At 40.2% G+C, this 26539-nt stretch overlaps 1 protein-coding gene across 1 annotated transcript in view; it reads right to left on the bottom strand.

Annotated features, from left to right (window-relative positions):
- The window catches only part of SLC1A2 (solute carrier family 1 member 2), a 93669-nt gene that overhangs the window by 25535 nt on the left and 41595 nt on the right, over positions 1-26539 (bottom strand). Inside the window, exons 2-3 of the mRNA XM_063437891.1 lie at positions 11757-11896; positions 2134-2286 (exon numbers count right to left, since the gene is read on the bottom strand). Coding sequence (XP_063293961.1) covers positions 2134-2286; positions 11757-11896 — 293 coding nt within the window. The remainder of the gene's footprint in view (positions 1-2133; positions 2287-11756; positions 11897-26539) is intronic.

Raw genomic sequence — 26539 nt, 5'->3', positions numbered from 1 at the left:
TTGAGACAAGTATCTCAATTAAAGAGCTAAAATAGGTCAAAAGCAGTCTAACACAGACAGGATTTAACAAACGTGAATTCAAAGTGAATTTCAAATGTAAGGTTAGAGAATACGAAATGAAAGTATAGCTGCTGTAGATAATTTTTCCACTATTTTGCTATTTTGCTAGTTTGCTATTTTGATCTTGAAGTTGCACTATCGTTAATAACTCTGTTATTGTTAATGTCCTGCCATGTGCCCAGGGGAGCCACCTCTAGCAATCTGAAATGTTGGGTAGACAAGCCTGAGAATCAGGTATTCAATTACCCCTTAAACTGTCGTGATTTCAAAATGGCACCAAACATACAGGAACAAGGGATATCTTGGATACTATAAACCTAGTTCTTTTCTGATTAAACGTTATATTAGTTTTATAGAGTTTCTATGCTGCTTCAAATTACAGGTCCGAGTACTTGTTCTTCCTACAAACCAGAGCACCTTATGTCGTATTAACCAACGTTGGCGTCCCGATAAGCGGTAGGCTGGTGGGAGGGAGTAAAGAGGTTGGGCCAGTGATGCAATCACATGACCAATCAAATAGGCCAGCCCATTGAGGGCGGGACTTGCAGGGAGCACTGTTTCAGGATCCTAGTTCCCTGAGTGCAGCACAAGTGCGTCTAAAGATAATGCTCACACTACACCATTTGGGTATATTTTCATGGTGTCCATGGTGTATTTTGTCTAATCAAATACACACATTTCTCACTTGAGATCGGTGTTTATACATAGCTTAGAAACATCGGAAACTGTATATTTAATGCGTCCGCTGATTTTATTTTCCATGTCCGTTCAACATCATGAAATAGGAAAATGGAAGAAGGAACCCATATGGGAGAAGGAACCGGTATGCATTATGTCAATGGAGACTCAAATAAACGAGAATCCATAGACCGCACTATCAGTAAGTGATAAACAAAATACGTTTATCCATTGTTCTAAATATTCACACACAAAAAAAATGTAATTCAGTCTTCAGATCATGAGAAAAATCTCAGCGATTCTCTGCTCACGTGATCCATTGTGCCACAATAATTCTTTAAATTTACACGTTTACTGCGTGTTCCTCCGGAATATCACGGGTTACAGAATCTCTTAAGCATCCGTTCTATGCGCTCATGCTTTTATTTTGCAGATTAATATATTGCTGAATTCCAGCAGTCACGAGGGGATTTCATTGTGCGCTGATGAGCAGAGTACAGATGTTTTCATCTGCTTCACATGCTCATTGCGTTCGTTTTTTTTTAATTGCTGGTGAGTGTCAGATTCACTCTTTCGTATCTTTTCTGTGATTAGCAGCATGTGTGACAGAACTTACACAGATGTTCTCCTGCTTCAGTTCCGCTAAGTGGCAGGAAAACTGCCAAAGCTTCAGACAGAACTCTTAACATGTGACATTACAAAGCGAATCTGGCTTGATCCATCAATTACAGTAGTTGTAGAAAATAGACTGGAATGGGTTTAGTCTAGATAATTGTGAGCGGAGAAAGGCAGATTGGAGCAGAAAGGAAAATATTTTAGCATTCTTCTGCCTCCTATTAGTCTTTCTATGGGATACTATTCCACTAGAAATACCCCCTTTATCTTAGAAATATATTTTTTTCAAGCAAATCAGTTATCCAGTAAATCAGTTAACCATTTAGTTCCTTTACTTACAACATTGTATTCTTGTCGCCTTTCGCGATTATCTACACTGAACTCGTTACATCGCCTTACATTTTTTTATTCACTTTGACATTCTGACAATTCACGTAATGGGGCATAATGGGGCATTGAGATCTGTTATTTATTACCGACCATCATGACCTATGGAAGGTTTACAGATTAGTAAAACCTGGTTACACAGTGCTTTTTATAAAAATATAACCAATTAATAATTAAATTAAAAATATATTATTTAATAAAAAAATTTTTTTTTAAAAAGAGTGTTGATATAGACTTCCAGCACCCAATGAAGATTAAATATTTCTTTCCTATGAATTGTGGATTTCTGTGAATTTTAACTTGCATTGTTTGTCATTTAAAGTCATCATTACCCAATGATCTGCTTGACTTTGCTTGTGCTATTAATACATTTATTGTGACGTTAAGCCATACCTGTGATTAAACTGGAAATGATCAAGGGTAGGATCAACATCTTTAACATCCTCATGAGTATATCTCCCGGAAAGGCAATCACCATAACAATGTCAGGATGGATTGGAGATGCGAGTCGGAGGACCCCTCCAAACACTGCTCCAAGAATAACACCTGTCGGAACGGTATATAATGTCAGCTGTTTTAATATAACATATAGGATAGTTTATGTGTTTGAGTCCGAGAAAGAATTATTCCGCATCATAGTAACATGGTACATGCAGTTGATTCAGAAGAGGGCACAAACAAACAAAATATAAACAAATTATTATTATTAAGCTTCAATATTGCTAAATTGCGATGTGATATTCTGAAACGCATGTATTGAGTTTAACTGTATAAGCTTCTCTAAAATATTTGTAAACATTTTAAGTCATAATTTTTTCTTATGTAAACAATCGACTTTCTTAGCCTTTCTTTTCAAATGAGATCGTCCATTCCCCTTATCAGTTTTTTTTATTCCACCTCTGTATCTCCTCTTTCAAGATGTTTTCCTGAGATGTTTGCCTACAATTACACTGCATTTTACAAAAGTGAACTGCTAAAAAGGCATAATTATGTTTTCTTTCTATGACTTAATATGCATTTTATAAAACTAGGTTCTTTGCTGCCTCCGAAAAATATACTATACAGTGTGTTACCAAGACTTTTATCTAAAAATATTCTCAAATCTTACTTTTCCAAATTCCTCAATAACTGCCATATAGATGATTAGGTAATTAATTTTATTACCAAAATGCAAATATTTGTATTTATCTATATTAAATAAAAAATGTCACTTACTCTACCAGTCGCCAAAGTTCCTACTCTATTGCCTTTATTATTTAATTTTCTATCTACTATAAAAACTGGTCAGTGACATTCCGACACCCTCCCTGCAAGATTCCTAAACAAATTATGGACCCAGGACAGATACCTGATAAGTTTATCAATAACATTCACTCTGTGAACTATATATTTTTTCAAAAATAGCAAGCAACTGCCGTACCCCATGTGGCAACACTAAAAATACAACCAAATCAGTACAAAGCTGCAACTTTTATTCCAAAATACAAAAACATGGGAGAAAAACGTATTAAAGGATCTTTATAATTTTTGTGCCTTCAGGCACTTCCTTTTAGACTTTTGCTAATCATTTCCCAAGAAAATAACATTTTCAAGAGATTACTACAAATCCTTGATCTATATTATTGCTCACGTCCTCACAGAATACAATAAAGCATGACATTATCCATCAATATATTGACCCAAAGTATTTCTCAATATCACCCTCTCATAGTTGAAGAGATGCTCTAAGAACCAAAACAACTTTAGCTTAGTTTTGGTTAAAGATCATGCCCCTGCACTCACTGCTCAATTCTCTGCCATCTAAGAGTTAAATCACTTTTGTTTCTGTTTATGCTGCCCTATACTGGCAATGACTGACACAGCCTGTATGAAAGAAATGGTTTAACTTTTACATATATATATATATATGAATATATATTACATTTAAATCACATACATGAGGCTTTTGCAAGCTTTAACAGGCTATCAACAGAGCAGGAAATATGATAAATTCTAACTTAAACACACTGTGCAATAAGGAATGCAAAAAAACTATTTTAGGAAGTGTGTAGAGAGGTTGTGTGACTGACAGCCAGCAGAGGAGTGGCTACGGCTGCATAAACACAGTGATTTAACTACCATATGGCAATAATTGAGCAGTGAGATTGCAGAGGTAGAGATGTCCCGAACGGTTCGCTGGCGAATAGTTCCTGGCGAACATAGCTTGTTCGCGTTCGCCACGGATGGCGAACATATGCGATGTTCGGTCCGCCCCCTATTCGTCATCATTGAGTAAACTTTGAACCTGTACCTCACAGTCAGCAGACACATTCCAGCCAATCAGCAGCAGAGCCTCCCTCCCAGATCCCCCACCTCCTAGACAGCATACAATTTAGATTAATTCTGAAGCTGCATTCTTTTATTTATGTATTTTTTGTATTATTTATTTATTTATTTTAGACAGAAGTGTGTTATATTTGAGCATGCTAGGCTGAACGTGCGTATATCATGGCTAGTTGCACTGAGGGTATGAGTATATAGCAGTACATTGTTGTGAAAGATGGCTATCATGTTTAGGGTGTAGCTTGCACGTTATCAACTGTGTATTTATATCAGCAGCTCCACCACTCGTTATAAATCAAGTGTGAGTCGCCCCATGAGATGAGACTAGCAGTGGCGTACATACCCAGGTATGTACCCACATGGCCAGCCTCTTCTGCTGGGGGCCCAGGAGCCGGCCACCTCCGGGCCCCCCGAGGCTGGCCCTGCTGTCACCCGGCTGGCAGGCGCGCGAGGGAGCACTGTCCCCTGGGTGCTCCCTCTTCAGCTCCCTCGCGCACCACACTGAAACCGGAGCCGGAAGATGACGTCATCTTCCAGCTCCGTCATCAGTACGCGGCGCGCGAGGGAGCTGAAGAGGGAGCACCCAGGGGACAGTGCTCCCTCGCGCGCCCGCCAGCCGGGTGACAGCAGGGCCATCAACACCACTGGACCCCAGGGAATCCCCCCAGCTCTCCCACAGGTAAGGAGGCTGGGGGGATTAAATACAAAAAAAAAAAAAACAAAAACGTTTGAGTGTGTTAGTGTTAGTGAGTGTGTTAGTGTTAGTGAGTGTGTGTGTTAGTGTTAGTGAGTGTGTGTGTTAGTGATTGTGTTAGTGAGTGTGTGTGTTAGTGTTAGTTAGTGAGTGTGTGTGTTAGTGAGTGTGTTATTGTTAGTGAGTGTGTGTTAGTGTTAGTGTTAGTGAGTGTGTGTGTTAGTGTTAGTGAGTGTGTGTGTTAGTGTTAGTGAGTGTGTTAGTGTTAGAGTGTGTGTGTTAGTGAGTGTGTGTTAGTGAGTGTGTGTGTTAGTGTTAGAGTGTGTGTGTTAGTGAGTGTGTTAGTGAGTGTGTGTGTTAGTGAGTGTGTTAGTGTTAGTGAGTGTGTGTGTGTTAGTGAGTGTGTGTGTTAGTGAGTGTGTTAGTGTTAGAGTGTGTGTGTTAGTGTTAGTGAGTGTGTGTGTTAGAGTGTGTGTGTTAGTAAATGTGTTAATGAGTGTGTGTGTTAGTGTTAGAGTGTGTGTGTTAGTGAGTGTGTTAGTGTTAGTGAGTGTGTGTGTTAGTGTTAGAGTGTGTGTGTTAGTGAGTGTGTTAGTGAGTGTGTGTGTTAGTATTAGTGAGTGTGTGTGTTAGTGTTAGAGTGTGTGTGTTTGTGTGTGTGTCTGTTACTGAGTATGTTTGTGTGCGTCTGTCACTGAGTGTGTGTCTGTCAGTAAATGTGTGCGTCTGTTCATGAGAGTGTGTGTGTGTCTTAAGCACTTACCTTTCTCCAGCGCCGGACTCCCTTAACGCTGGGGATCTCTCCGTCCCCATCCGCCTCTCAGCTCCGAATGCACATGCGTGGCAAGAGCCACGCGCGCATTCAAACCGCCCATAGGAAAGCATTACTCAATGCTTTCCTATGGACGTTCAGCGTCTTCTCACTGTGATTTTCACAGTGAGAATCGCAGAAAATCCTCTAGCGGCTGTCAATGAGACAGCCACTAGAGGCTGGATTAACCCTCAGTGAAACATAGCAGTTTCTCTGAAACTGCTATGTTTTCAGCTGCAGGGTTAAAACTAGAGAGACCTGGCACCCAGACCACTTCATTGAGCTGATGTGATCTGGGTGTCTGTAGTGGTCCTTTAAGTGTATGTGTTTATGCATGCACTGGCATACATACCGCGGTCGCACGGGTCGCAGCCCTGCGACCAGGTGCCTGCCGCCATGTGTTGCGGCCCCAGCCTGCGCAGAGTAAGCGCTCGCGCAGGGGGAGGGGTAGGCCCCAGATCAGTTTTCGCACCGGGGCCCCATGGGTTGTGTGTAAGCCACTGGAGACTAGTGAATTACATAATACATGAACGGTTAAGGTAAAGGCATGTAAGGAACTACGACAATAAACTCTTTAGGAGGTGAAATAATGACATGTTTAAACGCTTGCTACTTTACGATTAGTTAATGTACAGAGAGCAGTTCATGTGATCAAAGGCATGGTGTGGAGGATCGGCTATAGTGGGACATGCTTAGCAGGCTGCTTTTTACTGCTTGTGCTCATCCGATCCCTTCTGGGCACCAGGTGCAGACCCTGGGAGTCCCTGATACCTGGAACAACAAAGGAACAACCTCGCGGCTTGAGGTGGTGGAAGCTTGTTTTGTCGGGTGGTCGGATCTGTCCCGGTGGTCCTTCATGTCCGGTGCGGGATTGTGGTGGCTTAAGGTGGAGGCGAGTGCTTGACGTGGGGCAGGCTCTGCATTTCTGTTTGTGCCTCCAGTCCCGTCTTCAACGCCTTTTGCGTTGGTGGATTTTAATCGCTTAGCTGTGGTGGAGCTTGTTGGGGCTGTGGTGGAGCTTGTTGGGACTGTTTGTTATTTGCTTCCAAAATTGATTAAAGAATCTGTCCAGCTTAGACTCAATATCCTGCCATGCTTTGCTGGTACCAGGAGGACATGCGGCTGCCGCCATATTGGGAGAGTCGCAGATGAGTATGTCAGCCTGGGCGGCTGTGCTCTGTGCGTCCATTAGCTCCAGACAGCCTCTCAGGGATGGACTGGGATAACCCCCACCGGTCCGAGGGGGGGGGGGGGTAACAGAGGTCCTGCCGGGAAGTAGCTGCTCCTGGGCATCCCAGGATCGGGAGATCGGGAGATCAGCCACCTCTCCCGCCCAGTGAGCACCAGGCCACACTTGCCACGCGGAGGTAAGTAAGACTCTGTCGAGTTGCTGACCGCTATTAAGCATGTCGGGTCGGTCAGGTAGGAGCAACATTGCTGGGTCATCCCCTTCTGGGGTGAAATTCACTTGTTGATAGCTGCTTAAAGTGAGATATTGAGGGAGCTCACACGAAGTGCGTCTTTCCTCCATGACAGCTAGGCCCCGCCCCCCGGAAGCTGCATTCTTAGTGAGAGGAGGGACAGTGTAGCTGCTGCTGATTTAATAGGGAAATCGATAGCTAGGCTAGTGTATTCAGTGTCCACTACAGTCCCGAGCACCCCAAAAAGCCCTTTTTAGGGCTAGAATATCAGTCTGCTTTTTTTTTCTGTGTAATCTAATTGCAGTTGCCTGCCTGCCAGCGTGTGTGTCAGGCTCACAGTGTATACTGTGCCCACTTGCCCAGTGCCACTACTCATATCTGGTGTCACAATAGCTTGCATTTAAAAAATATATATTTTTTTGACTATAATATAATAGCAGTCAGTTTCCTTCACACGTGTGCGTTTCAGGGCCTGCCAGGGCACAGTGTCACACCAGTGCAACTCATATCTGGTGTAACAGTAGTGTACATTAAAAAAAAACCTAGAAATTTGACTGTGAAATAATAGCAGTCAGTTTCCTTCACACGTGTGCGTTTCAGGGCCTGCCAGGGCACAGTGTCACACCAGTGCAACTCATATCTGGTGTAACAGTAGTGTACATTAAAAAAAAACCTAGAAATTTGACTGTGAAATAATAGCAGTCAGTTTCCTTCACACGTGTGCGTTTCAGGGCCTGCCAGGGCACAGTGTCACACCAGTGCAACTCATATCTGGTGTAACAGTAGTGTACATTTAAAAAAAAAAATACAATTTTGACTGTAATAGATTGAATAGCAGTTAGTTGTCTGCAAGCGTGTGTGTCAGGCCTACAGCGTCTACTCTGCCAACTTCTGCCAGTGCACAGTGCCACTCATATCTGTTGTCACAGTAGCTTGCACGCATAGTACCACTAATCGAAAAAAAAATGACAGGCAGAGGCAGGCCACCCCGCAGGGGCCATCGTAGTCGTGGTGCTGTGATTCCCTTTGGCCCTAGAATAATGCCCAGTGTTCAGAGGCCACGTACCCTGAACCTTTCGGGGACCCTTGATGTTGTACGTGGCTGGGTGAAGGAAGAGACCTTCAATGACATCAGTGAGGACAAGGAACGGGACATGGCTAGCTTGGTATCCAACCTTGTGCAAATGGGGAGTTTGCGGTTGTGCAAATGGACTGTTTGCGGTTGTTTGCGGTGCGTTAAACGGGGAGTTTGGTCTGTCACTGTGAAGCGGGCGTAACTCTTACACTACCTGATCGATACAACATCACACCTGATGTTTTAAAGCACATTATTCCAAACAATTCAGGAATGTTAGGTGATTTATGCCCTTTATGGATTAAGTCATTTTCCATGGGAGTTTTGCCATGGATCCCCCTCCGGCATGCCACAGTCCAGGTGTTAGTCCCCTTGAAACAACTTTTCCATCACTATTGTGGCCAGAAAGAGTCCCTGTGGGTTTTAAAATTCGCCTGCCTATTGAAGTCTATGGCGTTCGCCCCGTTCACCCGTTCGCGAACATTTGCGGAAGTTCGCTGTTTGCGAACGGAAAATTTTATGTTCGCGACATCTCTATGCAGAGGTATTAAGCTAAAGTTGTTTTGTTGCTTAGAGGGTAATTTTAAATATTTTTCTCACTAAAAACATTAAGCCAACTGGCCAGTAGTTTCCGTATTAAAAACTTTGATCTGTTTTTTGTTTTGTTTCTTTTTTAAATGAGGGCATAATATCTGCTTTATGCCAGTGCCATAAATTGTGTCCCTTCAGAAGAATACATTTTACTTCTATCTTTAAACATCAATAATGCATCTACCAAATGTATATATATTCAATTTAAATTAAAGCAACATAACCTAAATATAAATATGCATACATTCTTTGACACTAATATGAAACTATCATTCAGAAAACTCCAGGCAGCTCAACAAATAATATTTGCAGTCATGTGTGTTCTTAACACGCAGACAAAGTAAACAGATTGTCTCTGCATAGTCACGTTCTAAATCCCAATATAAATATCCTCATGTATGGATAAGAAATCTTAGTCCGCAGCTGCTGGGATGTCAATGTTTGGCATGCTTCACAGTCCATTTCCTATGATCCACAGCCTTTATTATCGGCCAAATAATCAATGGATAATTCTTGGCACTTTGATATGGTGGGCTATTGTCATGATGCTCAGTGTTCATAGTCCAGAATAATGTGGATATTTCCCATGACGCACAGCCAGCTAAGTCCGGTTCAGTCTCTTGGTAACACAGTCAATGTAAGCTATATTTGTCATAAGGAAAGGTTGGATTGGGGTGCATTGAGAACCTGAATTGCAAAATGTGGGTAAAACAGTCAGTTATAGGCTAGCGATACTATAGGCTCCAAAACAACTTTGGCTTAATGAAGCTAGATCATGCCCCTGCTTTGTTAAAGGGATACTGTAGTGCCAAGAATACAAAGCTGTATTCCTGGCACTACGGGGCAGAGGAGGGGGCGGAGCTTTGACCCAGTGCCGATGTCCCTCGGTGCTGGGTCGAAGCTCTGCCCTCTCCTCCGTCCCGGGACGAGTGGGTCTAACCTCCCTATAGGAAAGCACTGAATCAATGCATTCCTACGGGGAAAAATCTGACGCTGGAGGTCCTCATGCAGAGCGTGAGGATGTCCAGCGCCAGATAACGGACCACAAGTCCGTTTGGATTTCGGAAGCCCTCTAGTGGCTGTCTGGTAGACAGGCACTGAGGGCAGGCTTAGTGCTGCAATGTAAACTTTGCAAGTTCATTAAAGTGGTGCCTACAGTGTCCCTTTAAAGCTAAAGCTGTTTTGATGCCTAGAGAATCCCTTTAACAGTGAAGTTAAAAGTTGAACAGTTTAACTCATTTTCCAATGTAGCTATTTTGGGCTACCTTTGTGGGTCGATTTCAGTTTACCAGAATTATTGATTATCCCAGATTAACCCTATGAAAGGGTGAGTCAAAATTGTGAAGAATTTCAATATTAAACTTCGACAAAAATACATTCTTAAGAAGCCACCAAATAATAGGTATTTGCCCTGTCAGATAAAGTATGCTTGAAACCTATCAGGACAAGTTACAGCCAGAACAGTCAGAAAACCTGTCCCTTTAGGATGAGTGACGTTCCTGACCCATCTGGCTAAATGAGAAGTTACTATATTTATATAGAGCGTGAAATGTACTTCGTAAGAGTACTTTAAAAAACAGTTTGTTATATTTTCTAGTGGACTAAATGACTAATAGAGAAATTGCAGATAAACAAAGACAGATAGACTATAAAAATGATTTATTGCTTAGTGCAAAACAGCAATGGCCCAATAGATGGAAAGAATGTAACGGAACCATTTATTTACAGGCAGTTCTTCTAAGTATGTCTGAAAAGGCCGCAATGCCCCCCTCGTGGGAGTTCCCAGGAGAAATGGTCCAATTTCTAAATTTTATAAAACCAAATTAAAATTAAGGGTTGATTCAATAAACAGTGAATTCTCAAGAACTGAGAATTAAATTCCATAAATGTAGGATAAAATAGGCAAGTTGTACGAAATTGCAAGTTAGCTGTAGGTTCCCTCCAATTTACTACCGCAGGGAAAGAGACATTACATTGATTTTCTCCTGTAGATTGTGAAAGTGTTTTATGAAAAGTTGATAATTGGATCTGTTATTAGATTGGCTTTCAAGTCATTTTATCAGATGCCATCAAATTAGATCACTTTGAAACAAAACAAGAAGACACAAGGACATGTAACAAGATTTATTGTAATGTTTAGTATAGAATTTATAAAATGTATAGTATCTACACAAGGAGTGATGGTGATTATTACTATTTAGGACATAAAACACACGTCAAAGCCACAATGTCCATAACTTACTGTAGAATATTGCATATTCTATGTTTCTATTGATTATTTATGGATGTATGGATTGACATAAGTAACAGATGATATCAATAAGTCACAGGGTTTTCTTGTATGAGAAGTCTGGAATGTGGATTGGGGGTCTTGTCCTTATATAGCTAGAGTTATACTCTGACGTCAGTATGGGCACATCTATATAGTAGAGATGTATGAGGAGGTGGAGTTTTTTTGTGCTTGTATTCTGGATGTGTGGCAGCTTTGACTCCCCTAACCAGAGTCTCTTCTTTCTGGTGATATGGTTGATGTGTAGAAAAAGGTGATGGGAGGCAGAGACACTACCATATCCATAGACGGGGATTATTCCGTCCATGCGCATAAATCTGGAGCTGAACATAAGCTCCAGAAAATTGTAAGTGCAACCTTTGTCCTTGTTAAGATATCAAAACTCCTGACATGCTACACTATATTACGTTCTCTGTGCTTATTTCACATATTACCTTGGATTTGAGAACAACACCACAGGTGCTGCCTCCCTGCACCTTTTTCTACACATCTATATAGTAACTGAACAAAGAGACACGAGGTCTCTCTGTCTCTCCCTCGATGTAACAATGTAACTCTCCCTTCAGAAGTCCAGCAATTACCATCTGCTGTCGAACATCCATGATCATGTAACATCCTTTGTTGTTTTATTATGTATCAGTAACTAAGAATTAACCTGAAGAAACCGTAAGTCAGATTGCGTATTAGTTCTTTTCATTAATATAGATGTATATTAATGTTGCGAGCCTTTGGCCCAAGACTATATATACAGAAGACGTATATATAAATCAACAGAAGAAACACAGAAGAAACAAAGAATTTATTACACTTACCCAATACTGTGAGAGTAAGCAGGAGGTTCCCCCGCAGTTTGTCCCATATTCGCAGACATGGAGACCTGGGGTTCGTTTCTTCCGACGTTATGTGGCTTTCATGCATTCGAACTTCCACCTGCTTGGGCGTGTTGTTGGCACTGAGAAGTAAGAAGATTAACCACGTTACATCATCACACAAGAAGATATCCGTTAAAAACCTTAGTTTTTATCATCTACAGCGTTATGGATTTAGGCCTCAAATTAATATTAGTGGATACATTTTTCAAACGATTTTATATTTTTGAAAAAACTTTAAAAATGTTTTAATAGTATAAAAAATTATGTCGATATTAGATAGATAGACAGGCAGACGGATAGATGATAAATAGATTTAATTTCATTTTTTATAATTTGAAAAAAAAATGTATTCAAAAATACGAAATCATTTGAAAAGCTTATTCAATATTATTAAATTAAAGCCTTAGTTGGGGATGCGTAGCAAAATGCTTGCTGCAGAACTACATTGTATCCAGATTATAGCAAAGAAGTGGCTAGCTGGACTAGTACAATAGCCTGAAGGCTAGCTGATCATCCTGTTAAAATAGTGAAAACATCTAAACTTTTAAGATTAACCATCACTATCATAAACCATAGCCATTCATAATAAAAATAAAAAAAAACAAAAAAAATTAAGGCAAGGGTTTACGTGAATTGTATTTCAATATTAGCTAGATCATTGATGACTATACATAGCCCCTCAATTTATTTCAGCTACAATTCTGATGATGCATCATGGGAAATATAGTTTACAAATATTTGGAGTGCCAGAGAAAGACATCACTGAGTTAGATGACAAAACCCCTCTCAAAAAAATGTATACAAATAAACATGAAAATATATAAATTGGACAGTTTACGAGTTTACTCTGTATTTTTATTTTAAACAGCCCTGAAGTATACAGTTTTTTTAGTGTTTGTTTTTTAATTGCATCTCTTATTAAGATAGCAACGTGGCAATGCTAATTTACTTGTACGCTAAGTGAGTCATCTAATCATTTAAATGACTTGAATCCCCACAGCTCCCCCCACCAGAGCCTATCAGGATACGGAAAATGAAAAGCCTTCGTTAACTGTAATTTGCTGAATTCTGCCTCTTTCATGTTAATACTATGCGAGAAACTGGATTTCGGAGGAATCTTTGTGTCTGCCCAACTTGATAACAAAAAAATAACAACAAAAAAATAAAAAATAAAAACAAAACAAATTATCATTATTATTATTATTGCCATTTATATAGCGCCAACAGATTCCGTAGCACTTTACTAAGAGGGGGGGGGGATTTAACTATAAATAGGACAATTACAAGAAAACTTACAGGAACGATAGGTTGAAGAGGGCCCTGCTCAAACGAGCTTACAGTCTATAGGAAACTGTAACCTGGAAATCGCCAATAACTTGTGATAACCTTTCTATCATATGATGCTCTGGTTTCCTTAAAAGCAATTAGAATTCTGTGCCAATTGGCACAGGAGCTGCACCAGCCTTGGTATTGGACAGGAGGTGTACCGGCCCTGGTATTGGACAGGAGATGTACCGACCCTGGTATTGGACTAATTAAGACTTTCCCACTATCGATAAACCCTTTACCTACCAACCCTATGCAAAACATGAATTACAAACTTGCCACCTAGTGACAGTTATTTCCACTTTTTTCATGGTGCCATGACGTTAGGCATATTGTATGGTAGCAACCACTTAGTAAGTATGGGCCTTTAACCAATCCCAATTTGCAATGCAACATGAGGGTTCTTTCCCCAGGATAAAGTAATTAATGATGTGATCTAGACAAAACACAATCAGAAAGTGGAATATGGCATCACGGTTAATTAATGCAATCTGACTTAGTCTAATTAGCAGCTGTCTTATAAAATAGAAGAGTTTGTGGAGAGTTAAGCATAAGTAATACTAACGGGAAAGACATACGTAAATGTATATAATGAGCATAAAACCAGAGCACATCTTTGGTAAAGTTATGGGAAGTAAAACTGTATAGGAAACACAGTAAAAATATATTATACATCAAACAAGCCTCAAATATGTATTTATTAAGGAAATGCAGGGACACAGCTGACCTGTAAACACAGATTTCGCCCAGAAAACAACAGTTTGAGTTATTTTGCTTAATTGAATTTGTGTGCACATAACATCTGTCGTGCATTTCAGCGATTACCATGGAAACGGAAAAATTCGTCAGGACATTTATAGCTTCTGTCAGTTGTTCTATTTATAGACGGAGGTGTCATTTTGTGGAAACGCTGTGACTGTCAGCTCTTTTGACAACGCAGCAGATTAGAAAATGATTACGGTCAGAAAAACAAAACGCCAGGTGGGACTTAAATAGAAAAGAAAACGTGCGCTAAAAGGAATTGTAGTTCGACTTACTGATCCCAGGAATAAAAAGGCTCTGTTGTTATATACAAATTGCTGTTGTTATTTATAAATTATACTGCAGGTTAAGAGGAAAGTGAAGGTTTTATATAGTAAAATATTCAAATATTCTTTCTTAGAAGCAAAGATTGCTCCCCCTCCCCTCTACACCCCCTCCCCCCTCCAAAAAAAAAGCATTCGCTAAGGGTTAGCATGAGAGATGTTCGTTATCTGGCCAGGTACCCCATACTAATGTGCTAATTGTGCGCAGATGAGAGGTATACCTACCAATGTTTGGTAAATGCAAAGAGAGTGTGCAAAGCAACTAAATAATGAGGGACCATGATGAGATCTCTATGCCTCTCTTTTTCTTCAGAAGTAAAACTTAGTTGAATTTCTCTCAATAAAAATCGGTCATATTGAAATATAGCAACGTATCCACAGCCCAAATATTTGATACTTTGTGCATTGCTTTTGTAACTTTGCACTTTTTAAGAATAGTTGGCAAAATAAAAAAACTGCTATAGTTTAAGGAATAAAATAAAGTTATTTACGATCGTGTATTTAAAAAAAAGTCTGCTGTTGGTGCACGTTCAGGTGGCGTAATGTGGTGTGCTCACTAATGGCGTATGATGACATCATACAAAGATGGTACCTTTACTGAGAGGGTAGTGGATGCATGGAATAGCCTTCCAGCTGAAGTGGTAGAGGTAAACACAGTAAAGGAGTTTAAGCATGCGTGGGATAGGCATAAGGCTATCCTAACTATAAGATAAGGCCAGGGACTAATGAAAGTATTTAGAAAATTGGGCAGACTAGATGGGCCGAATGGTTCTTATCTGCCGTCACATTCTATGTTTCTACGTACCAAAGAGCTTGTCCATGCTCTAGTAATTTCTAGTAATCTCTCGCATGGATTATTTATTGTAACCCTCTCCTGGTCTTCCCAAAAGCTGTATTGCCCCTCTACAGTCTGTAATGAATGCTGCCGCCACACTGATTTTCCTCTCTAGTCGGTTCTCTCACACCTCACCCCTCTGTCAGTCCTTACATTGGCTTCCTGTATCCTAAAGGAGTCAATTCAAAGTGCTAACCCATACCTATAAAGCACTGAATAATCTTAGCCCCTCTTATATCTCCTCATAGATCCATAGGCATGCCCTTTCTCGGTCTCTCCGCTCTGCCCGGGACCTTCTCCTGTCCGCTGCTCGCACACGTACGGCCAACTCACATTTGCAGGACTTCTCGCGGGCAGCTCCCTTCCTATGGAATAGCCTGCTGACGGCCATCAAACTCTCCCTTGGCTTCAATCGTTTAAGAAGTGCCTTAAAACCCGTCTCTTTAGGAAAGCGTATGGCCTCCAAGACTTACCTCTACCTCACATACCGGTCTCTTGCTCTCTCCTGAAGGGCAGCACTCTACTCTCTCCTCCAGCTCTGCTTCACTCCTGCCTATTTTGACTGCTATTCCCTGTCCTATTGTGTTTTTGCACCCCACCTCCTATAGACTGTAAGCTCATTTGAGCAGGGTCCTCTTCAACCTATTGTTCCTGTAAGTTTTCTTGTAATTGTCCTATTTATAGTTACATCCCCCCTCTCATAATATTGTAAAGCGCTACAGAATCTGTTGGCGCTATATAAATGGCAATAATATTAATAATAATAATAATAATAATAATAACAGAGGTTCAGCTCACGCTATATTACTGCACTGTTATGTCATGTCCTTGTTTTGAAATTATTATAACAAAACTTTATTTGCATATATCCCATTTTGTGTTAATTTATGCACTGCCCTGGCACTGTTGTCATCATGCAAATGTGTATAAAGAGAGCTGAGGACAATTGGGACAGTTGTTGAGACAGATGGTCAGTACAGTACTGATTCGTTGTTAACACAAAACTGACCAATTCGTGGCAGTAAGCAGTTTTGAGTTTCCATCTCATGTCAGGTGTCCTCTCCACACAGATAAAAAATGCATAATAAAAGGGTAATGTAAAATACTACTTGATCGTAAATGACAGGGAATCAAACATCATGTGTACATTGTTCTGCAATATTGCTAGCAAACGTTTAGATTTCTCTAAAATCAGAGTTTATAAAACAGCCATACCCCTTCCCACCGGTCAGTTCAGTCTATGCGGAACTTGTGCCGATTAGTACAGAAATTACAAGGCTGTGTTATAAGGGAAACCCTTTTTTGGGTGTATCTACTGCTTGAATTCAGCCTAAGAGAAAGGGGAAGTTGGGAGGAGGGACAGGCTCTGTGTGAGAGCAGCACCAGCAGCAGCAGCACAGAGAGAGAGAGAAACAACTAGAATTACTTATTGCAGCAGCTTTGGGCAGGCAGTCTGAAAATGGAGACAGAGAACAGAGAGGTGGGGACTTTTCACCTGCTTTAGGCAGCAAGTCTGTGTTTCCCAAATAGGACTATGCAGGAGAGGTGTGTATCTTGCAGCAAGTGTAGCACCTACTGATGGATGCTCTCAGCAGGAGACAGAGATAATGGAAATAAAAATATGGGCTTTTAATAGTATTAAGGGAAGAAACACTCAATTGCATAAAATGTGTGAAGCCAGATGGTTAGAAAATTGCAAACCTATATCTGTCACTGCAGATTCACTTTAATATGGACTGATTAACGTAAAGTATATAGCCCTTTTTGCCAAACTTAAAATGCAGAAAACCGCCACCCCCCAAAAAAAATGTGTGATTGTGATGGTATCAATATCATTAAAGGCTCGCTGGTAGCACTGGCTAACACGATATTTATCAAGCAATAGATTGTGATCAAGGTCTATATTTTGTGAAAAAAACTTGAGCACAAATCATCAATTCTCAGCTGTCTACAACCTTCTTAATAATAGGCAAACATCTTAAACGTTACTTTAGACTCAAAACTATATATATGCTTTATTTAACCATTAACGCTAAGTCTGTAGAAAAAAAACAAAAAACTTGTTTATACTTACTAACACATTGAGTTTTGTTTTGGTTTTAGTTTTTTTTTTTTTAGATAGATTTACATTAAATGTTATTTATAAAAAAAATAGAAGGAAAATTATATATAAGTAGCTGTTTTCATTCTATGTTTCTCTGAGCGTTTTTTTTTTTGCCTGAATACAGTTCCTCTCCAAGTCTTCTTCTGCTAGAATGAACGGAATTCATTGCTGTCTCCTGGGTATGACTGAGCAGCGTTAGGGAGCTGATTCGAGTTATTATGAATTACACAGCCAACAGAGGCTAATGGAGGGTCACTGTTCTATTAACAAATAAAAGAGACGTGTCTGGGAAATAGCAATGAGCGCTGGTACGAGACAAACGCCATCCCTAATACAATACGAGACACCTTGATCCCTTGGGTGTTAGGCGGTAATCTTAGTACCAAACGCATTTTATTTGGGGTTTTCAAGTGTTACACACCTTGTGCCACATTGTTTTACAAAAATGTTATTTAGAGAGATGTATCAAGGCAAAACCGGTGCCTTTACATTTCTTCCTTATTCTGGTATTTTTCCAGATTTTTTTCCCCCCCATTTAGTTGCAAATGTTTTAAAAGGCCTCTATTACAAGAGTAATTGCAATGGATTCAGAATGGGAATATACACATTTATTATTTAAATATAAACATGCATTTACGTATTTATAGCACAGATATGTAATGTAACCTGTAAAGTGCTGAGTACACCTGTTATTGCTATATAAATAAAATATACATACACTGTATACCTACTGCACTTACTGCACCTCCCTCTACTGTAATGTAACATGTAAAGTGCTGAGTACACCTGTTAGCGCTATATAAATAAAATATACATACACTGTATACCTACTGCACTTACGGTACGCCCTCTACTGTAATGTAGCCTATAAAGTGCTGAGTATACCTGTTAGCTCTATATAAATATGATATAAATACACTGTATACCTACTGTGCCTCCCTCTACTGTAATGTAGCCTGTAAAGTGCTGAGTACACCTGTTAGTGCTATATAAATAAAATATACATACACTGTATACCTACTGCACTTACTGTACCTCCCTCTACTGTAATGTAACTTGTAAAGTGCTGAGTACACCTGTTAGGGCTATATAAATAAAATATACATGCACTGTATACCTACTGCACTTACGGTACGCCCTCTACTGTAATGTAGCCTATAAAGTGCTGAGTACACCTGTTAGTGCTATATAAATAAAATATACATACCATGTATACCTACTGCACTTACTGCACCTCCCTCTACTGTAATGTAACTTGTAAAGTGCTGAGTACACCTGTTAGTGCTATATAAATAAAATATACATGCACTGTATACCTGCTGCACTTACTGCACCTCCCTCTACTGTAATGTAACCTGTAAAGTGCTGAGTACACCTATTAGTGCTATATAAATAAAATATACATGCACTGTATACCTGCTGGACTTACTGCACCTCCCTCTACTGTAATGTAACCTGTAAAGTGCTGAGTACACCTGTTAGTGCTATATAAATAAAATATACATGCACTGTATACCTGCTGCACTTACTGCACCTCCCTCTACTGTAATGTAACCTGTAAAGTGCTGAGTACACCTGTTAGCGCTATATAAATAAAATATACATACACTGTATACCTACTGCACTTACTGCACCTCCCTCTACTGTAATGTAACCTGTAAAGTGCTGAGTACACCTGTTAGCGCTATATAAATAAAATATACATACACTGTATACCTACTGCACTTACTGTACCTCCCTCTACTGTAATGTAACCTGTAAAGTGCTGAGTACACCTGTTAGCGCTATATAAATAAAATATACATACACTGTATACCTACTGCACTTACGGTACGCCCTCTACTGTAATGTAGCCTATAAAGTGCTGAGTACACCTGTTAGCGCTATATAAGTAAAATATACATACACTCTATACCTACTGCACTTACGGTACGCCCTCTACTGTAATGTAGCCTATAAAGTGCTGAGTATACCTGTTAGCTCTATATAAATATGATATAAATACACTGTATACCTACTGTGCCTCCCTCTACTGTAATGTAGCCTGTAAAGTGCTGAGTACACCTGTTAGTGCTATATAAATAAAATATACATACCATGTATACCTATTGCACTTACTGTACCGCCCTCTACTGTAATTTAACCTGCAAAGTGCTGAGTACACCTGTTAGCACTATATAAATATAATATACATACAATGTATACCTGGTGCACTTACTGCACCTCCCTCTACTGTCACGCATACCTCCAACATTGGGGGTATGTAATAGGGACTGGTAGACACGCCTTCAAGGGGGTGTCCCCAGTGACGCACGTCTGGGAAGAAGAAGTGTTAGGACCCGCTTAGGGGGGTCTGCCTTGACGTTGGCAGGCGGGCATTCCCTCCAATGGCCATTGGAGCAACTAAATGACCTTCATTTGTCTAAATATACATAGGGATTAAGGAGAGAGCACAGGTAAATTTTTATTTTCTTTGGGAAGAAGATGTGCCCATCCACTGAAGGGAGTATGTGAACCTGTCATCCAGCACAGCAGACTCCCAGACAGCCCCCTGCTAGCACATTACATTGCATTGAATCCCTATATTATGGAAAGTGAATAAAGACCATTGTTTGCTTAAAGCACCATAACCACTACAGCCTGCTAAAGCAGATTTACAGATTGCCAATGCACTCCTGGCACCACAACCACAAATGCGAGCTACCTTGATTATGGTGCTTGGAGTGTTTCTTTAACTTCTCCAGTCACAAATCAGGTCCCACCTTATAAGTTAAAAAAAATACTGCATATCAGGCTCATAAATATTACAGCTCTGTGTGATCCCCTTTTTTTGATCCTCCAAGCTAAAAGCCATACCCGGTCACCTTTACAATCCTATTCGGAATCATACGGTGAGAACGGGATATTGTATCAGCCAGAAAGAAACCTATCTTTACTTCCACCATTCCATTACAGCGAGGACTCTGAGTGCTAGGGCGATCTTGGAATATACTGAAAAGATTACCAACGTAGTGCTCAGGGTTATGGGATCTCAAGGGGACTTTATTTGCGTCTGAAGACTTAGCGCGTGCCTTTTTATCTTCCCTCGCAGCTGCTCGCTTCAGCGTGTAGCAGGGCACAGGATTCACGCCATCTGGTAAGGGATGTTTAATCAAGAAATCTCTATATCCAGCAATATGCAGCAACATTGGCAGTCTGCGCCGTCATACGGGATGTGGTGTCTATTTAGTGGGATTAAATATTCCCTCTCTTAACCCCAGATGGATATGTAACTAAAAACAACAGCCGATGCACTTTACTCTAGTACACAATATATATATATATATATATATATATATATATATATATATATATATATATATATATATATATATAAAGGAAGGTAAAAAATTTAGCCTTTTGCTAGTAATGCAAGACTTACCCTAAGACTACGTACACAAGGTGTTTTTTTGATAAACACTGAATAGTAAAGAGTTGGAAACCGAATTGTAAACGCCAGGTTAATATAGCAAAGTTTTAACAATAGCATACCTCCCAAGTGTCCCTATTACAGAGAGACAGTCCCTATTTTGGGCTAAATCCCTCTGTCCCTGTTTTCTATCCCAGTAATGTCTTTAAACTACATTAAATGTATTTAGAAATCAGTCTGTGTATATAAGATACATTGTTATTGTTCTAAATTACATATTAGTTGCATAAATTGTTATTAGTAAGTCGCCTAAAATTTCTCAGAACATCTGGCCACACCCCCATTCACACTCCTAAAATTAAAGTGTCCTTCTTTGTCAATCTGAAGTGTAGGGAGCAGTGGTGTATTTTGGATTTGTGCTGCCCTAGGCATGACTAAACTTGGCACCCCCAATCTAAATGTGTCCCACCCAATCCTCTCAAGGCTGCATCTCTTCCTGATTAAGACTAACATGCACTTTTTTGACTGAAAGACACACGCCCTCTTTGATAGATGCACTGACATACACTCACGGACAGATACACAATCATTGGCGCGCACACAGTGTTTAACCAACACACACTTTCACTGACAGGCACACACTGACACACCCACTCACTGACAGACAGACACTCTCAGATACACATACACTGACAGACACACTTACTGTTTTGACACACATTCACTGACAGACACACTTACTGTTTTGACACACACTGACACACACATCTTCACTGATTTGACACACTTACAGACACACACACTTTCACTCCCACACTGACAGCTACACATTCACTGACAGACACGCATGCAAACAGTCACGGATAGACACACACACACTCACTGACAGATACACACACACACACTCACTGACAGACACACACACACTCACTGACAGACACACACACACTCACTGATAGACACACAAACACACTCACTGACAGATACACACGTACACACACATACATACACACTCCCTCTAATGTTTAATTTATCTCACCAAATGGTGGGGAAATTAAATCAGTGCACTGTGAATTTATAAAGGTTGGGTCAAAGTTCAGAGTAGGATTTGACAGGTAAATAACTTATTTGTAAGTAGTTAAACATTTTTGTTGCATGTACATATTATAACTGAGTCTTAGGAGACTCATCATGGGTCATTTTGACGAATTAGCCAAAGAAAACAAAAGAATTAATTCGACAACTCATATCTGACAAATCTAATTTTCATTTAAGTGGTTACATCAATAAACAAAACTATCATTTCTGGGCCTGGGGTACAGAAAATCCACGGATAACTCTTCAGCGACAATTGCACCCTACCAAATTAACAGTCTGTTGTGGGGTTACCTTACAGGAAGGAATTTAAGGGCTAGAGACTCAAACATTAACTAATGCGAAGATCAATGGAATCGATAGAGCCTGACTTTGCGAGGTGGCAAATGGAGGTCATTTAAAAGAGGTCATCTTCCGTACCTAGTCAAACAAATCCCCACACATTAAGCATGCATTGTATGTGATATATTTGAAATTGGTTCATTTAGTAAAAAGTTATTGACTCCTCAAACCGTACTCTGAGTTTTTGCCACTCTGTACATATTATTATATTATGTATATATTTTGCAGCACATTGATCGGCCCATTTTTGTGCATTTTGGTTTGGTCTCCTGATTCAGTTTCAAAATTGACATTTGGCCGAGCCGAACTGACATCTGACCAAATTTTGCATGTCCTGAAACATTACTCTTATGAAGACATTTGGGCTTGAGTAGTTATATTTATAATTACATTCTTACGGGCTGGGAACTAAAGGAATATTCACCATCAACATTGCAGGAACATCAGAGCACCATAACCACTACAAACCTCTGGAAGTGCCCTGGCAATTGTGAATAGTTTCACAACTTATCTGTGGCCCACCCAGGGAATAAATAGGATCCAATGGGTACTTAGGCAACTCACCCATTTAAGAACCCCCTTTTCAATCATCATAAATGGATGGTTAATGGGGCCAAGCAAAACCATGGTTCCTGGGCCCCTGTCTGACCTCGGGGCCATAGGTGGTCGCTTAGTGTAGCCTTATGATTATTCCTGTCTGGTAGAAAGCCGCTAGAGGCAGTCTTAATCCTGCAATGTAAACATTTCAGTTTCTCTAAAACGGCAAAGTTTTACATTGCAGGGTTAAGTGGACAGGGACACTGCACCCAGACCACTTCAATCAGATGAAGTAGTCTTAGTGCTTAGAGTGTCTCTTTAATTGAAATTTGCCAAATCCACAAGGCTAAGCAGATTTGTTTTGTTTGCTGATTAAAAATCACAACTCATTAGGAATTAATAAGATTTATTTTTTTTTATAAATCAAGTTTTCTTTAGTTTCATTCATACACCGTTTTCTATGCCCATAACCTTCACAATTCTTTGGTTTGAAGGATTAAATCATTCTAAAGCAGACACGGCCCATTCTCTTGATGTGTCTGCAAAGCTATAAAATCTCTGCTTGTTCTCTCTGAATAAACCTTCCACTGTTTCCCTTTGCAAATAGTAAAATACACAAATGTCACCATAGGAATGCATTAAAACTGAAGATATATGAGTTGCTCTAGGTCAGAGACAGACCCCAATCCATCTCCAACATTTGGGAAAAGCAGAGTAAAAATAAAAATAAAGAACAGCACGGCTGGGAATTAAGGATGGAGAGAGAATCTGTTCTCAGCTATTTTATCACCAGAACCAAACAAAAGTCTTCTAAATACTACTGACTTCTTACATCCACTCGTTTTTCCCCATCCTACCAGACCTCACAAAGTCCCCTGTTGAGAACCTGTAACTTGTGAGGTCTGGAATGCGTGCAATGTATACAAATATCACATTTCTTCCAGTTTTCTGTAAGTCTCTACCTGTTATAAGCCTTTGTAGGACTCAAACACATGGCTTTAATGGAAACAGTAGCTATAACATTTAGTCACCAACATTTCCATGTAAAAAGGTCCTGGTTTCAGTGGGACAGTCTCGAGATCGGGATCCTGTCCCGCCTCCCCGCTCAAGTTCCCTAGTGTCCCGTATCTGGGGACACCAGAAAACTGTCCCTGGGCACCACAGTGAAGTCTACCAGTGAAAAGATATCTTTTCCAAGACCGGGGTCAAGCCACAGCTATATCTACCCCAGTCATGTCCTCCCAGGTATCAACCCCTTTATCTGTGCATCCTTTGGCAAGTACCAACCAAATGTGACATATGGCCACCAGAGATGTGGGACTACTAACAGAAAGAGACCGTAACTGAGCCCGGGGACAAGCCTGCGACTATATCTACCCCAGCTGGGCTGGCTTTCATAGGGGCTTGTTCGCCCTAGGCAGGTATCAAGTCCTTCCTTCTCCCAGCAGGTATTATACTCTATCCTTGTGCTGACTCCACCTACCACCTTTAAATAGACACTTGCGGCACTCTGGCCGAGCTTTTGCCACCATCATTACAAAGATGTTTTTTTCAGCTCTCAGTTCTTTCTTAACATGTCCCCTTAACCTGAGAATAGTGCAGCCAGGAAGCAGCTACCGGACTGCTCGAACAATCCAAGCAGGACACACAGTTCCCAATTGAACCAGCAGGCAATACCTTATTTAGACTCAGGACTAGTCCCTATCCACATTACCTCACAAACAATACATAAACCATAATTAAATGGTGGATCATACAGGCACTCATATAACATCATACAATATTTATAAAGAGATGAGGAAGACAAACATTGACAAGAATTACGTCCCTTGCCTGCATAAACAACAATATTTAAATCTATTAAATGGACACTCAATGCAGTTCTTCTGGTGAGTATAATAGTTCCCCTATAGGCTTTTTAAATGCAGTGTTTACATTGCCTCTAGGGACACCTCCAAGTGGCCACTCCTTGACTCCAGTCAATCTAAATTCCTATAGGAAAGCATTGGATTGGCTAAAAATCATCCATTTTGATGATGTCACAAAGGAAGCAGAGCCAGAACAGGCGGACCCGTGCGGTGCTGGTAATAAGGTGAGTTTTAAACTTTTATAGCCGTGTGCGTGTTTCGCGCTGCACCATTTAGGTTCTTCATAGAGGTTCTTCATGCATTGAATGCCTCTCTATGAAGGAACTGAGTGCTCTACCGCGCATGTATGCAGTACGCGCGTTCACGAGCTGACAGACAGCTCAGCTCACTGTCTATGCCTGCCCCCCTCCTACGGCAACCCTCCAGCCCAAAGTAAGTATACAAACACTATAAATAAAACACACAGATTTTAAATAAATATTGTTAAACATACACACACACACTCTATCTCTATCCATTTATATATCTATTTATATATATTTATCTTTTTCTATCTATTTTTATCTCTTTCTATCTATCTATCTCTCTATTTCTATTTCTACCTATCTAATTATCTATCTAATTATCTATCTATTTCTATATATCTATATCTCTCTATCTATATTTATTTCAATCTATCTATCTATCTATCTATCTATCTATATCTCTATCTACTTCCATCTATTTCTCTCACTCTCTCACACTCAATTTCAATCTCACTCACTCTCTCCCACACTCTCACTCTCTCAATCTCACTCACTCTCACACACACACACACACACACACACACTCTCACACACACACACACACACACACACACTCTCTCAATCTCACACTCTCTCACTCACTCTCTCTCACACTCAATCTCTCCTTCACTCACTCACTCTCTCACTCACTCTCACACTTACACTCACTCTCTCTCACTCACACTCTCTCACTCACTAGTTTTACTCACAAGTTTTAAAATAAGTGTACTTATTTTACTGTTTAAAGTCAGTAGATCTCTGCATCCTCCTGCTCCTGCCTTCTGCCTTTAGCCTGTCAGTATGACAGCCCAAGCCGACATTGTGTGCAGGAGATCCCACACTGTCAGCTCTGATTGCTGACAGGCTCCGGGTTACTACAGGATACAGGATACGTGTTCACAGTGCCTCCTGCCTCCTGCGAATTAGTTCACACCTGAACAACCTCATTAAGCTGAAGTTGTTCAGGTAACTATAGTGTACCTTTAAAAATAAAAAATTGAGTTGTTAGTACTTTTCATGACTCTTTAAGTTTAAACTATTTACCGTATTAGTAACCAAGCATTATTGCGAACTTGAAAAATCAACTTACCTTGGCTTAAAGGGACACTAGAGGCACCCAGACCACTTTAGCTCATTGAAGTGGTCTAGGTGCCCTGGGTGAGGGACATTGGCGCTGGATTCAGGTAAATGACAAAAAGTTTTTTAACCCTTTCTGCGCTGCAGAGGGGGAGGGCGGTGGAGAGGGGGCTAGGGGGGGAGAAAGAGGGAAGGCAGGCAAATACAATTTTTAAATCATCCCTAATACAATCAACATACCGTATATCAAAGATACATGTAATGTATCATGTACGAAGTTTCCATTGCAACCTCTGCGCTGTGACTGCAATACTTGGGAGGGCAGAAGGACCACCTGTGGGTGGTCTTTTGTCCTCTCCTTGTCAGCCAAATGGTCGCCATAGAGTACATGCCCAATATTTGACTGAGAAGTGGTGTATAAATACCTATTTTTAAACAGGTTTTTCTCTCAATCTATACATTTGTCTGCAAACTTCCTAGCACAATGTATAGATGAAATGTCATCATCTTTCAAAAGAGCAATGAGTGGTTTCAGGCATGACAGACAGATCCCCTTTAAAACGACATAGTAATGCTTTTTTTTTTGTTTTTTTTAACACGCTGTATTGTAGAAGTGATATTTACTGTGTCCATTTTTTATTATTTACAGTAGCACAATTGTATTCTTAATCTTGCTTTAAGACGATTAAAGCACAAACAAGACAAATTAAACATATTTGGCAATTTTTTAAAATTGTGACTGGTAGTACATAACCATTTAA

This window comes from Pelobates fuscus, chromosome 12, assembly GCF_036172605.1.
Source record: "Pelobates fuscus isolate aPelFus1 chromosome 12, aPelFus1.pri, whole genome shotgun sequence".
Classification (NCBI taxonomy): domain Eukaryota; kingdom Metazoa; phylum Chordata; class Amphibia; order Anura; family Pelobatidae; genus Pelobates; species Pelobates fuscus.
Note: the sequence above shows the minus strand (reverse complement) of the source record. Positions and strands in the feature narration are given on the sequence as shown.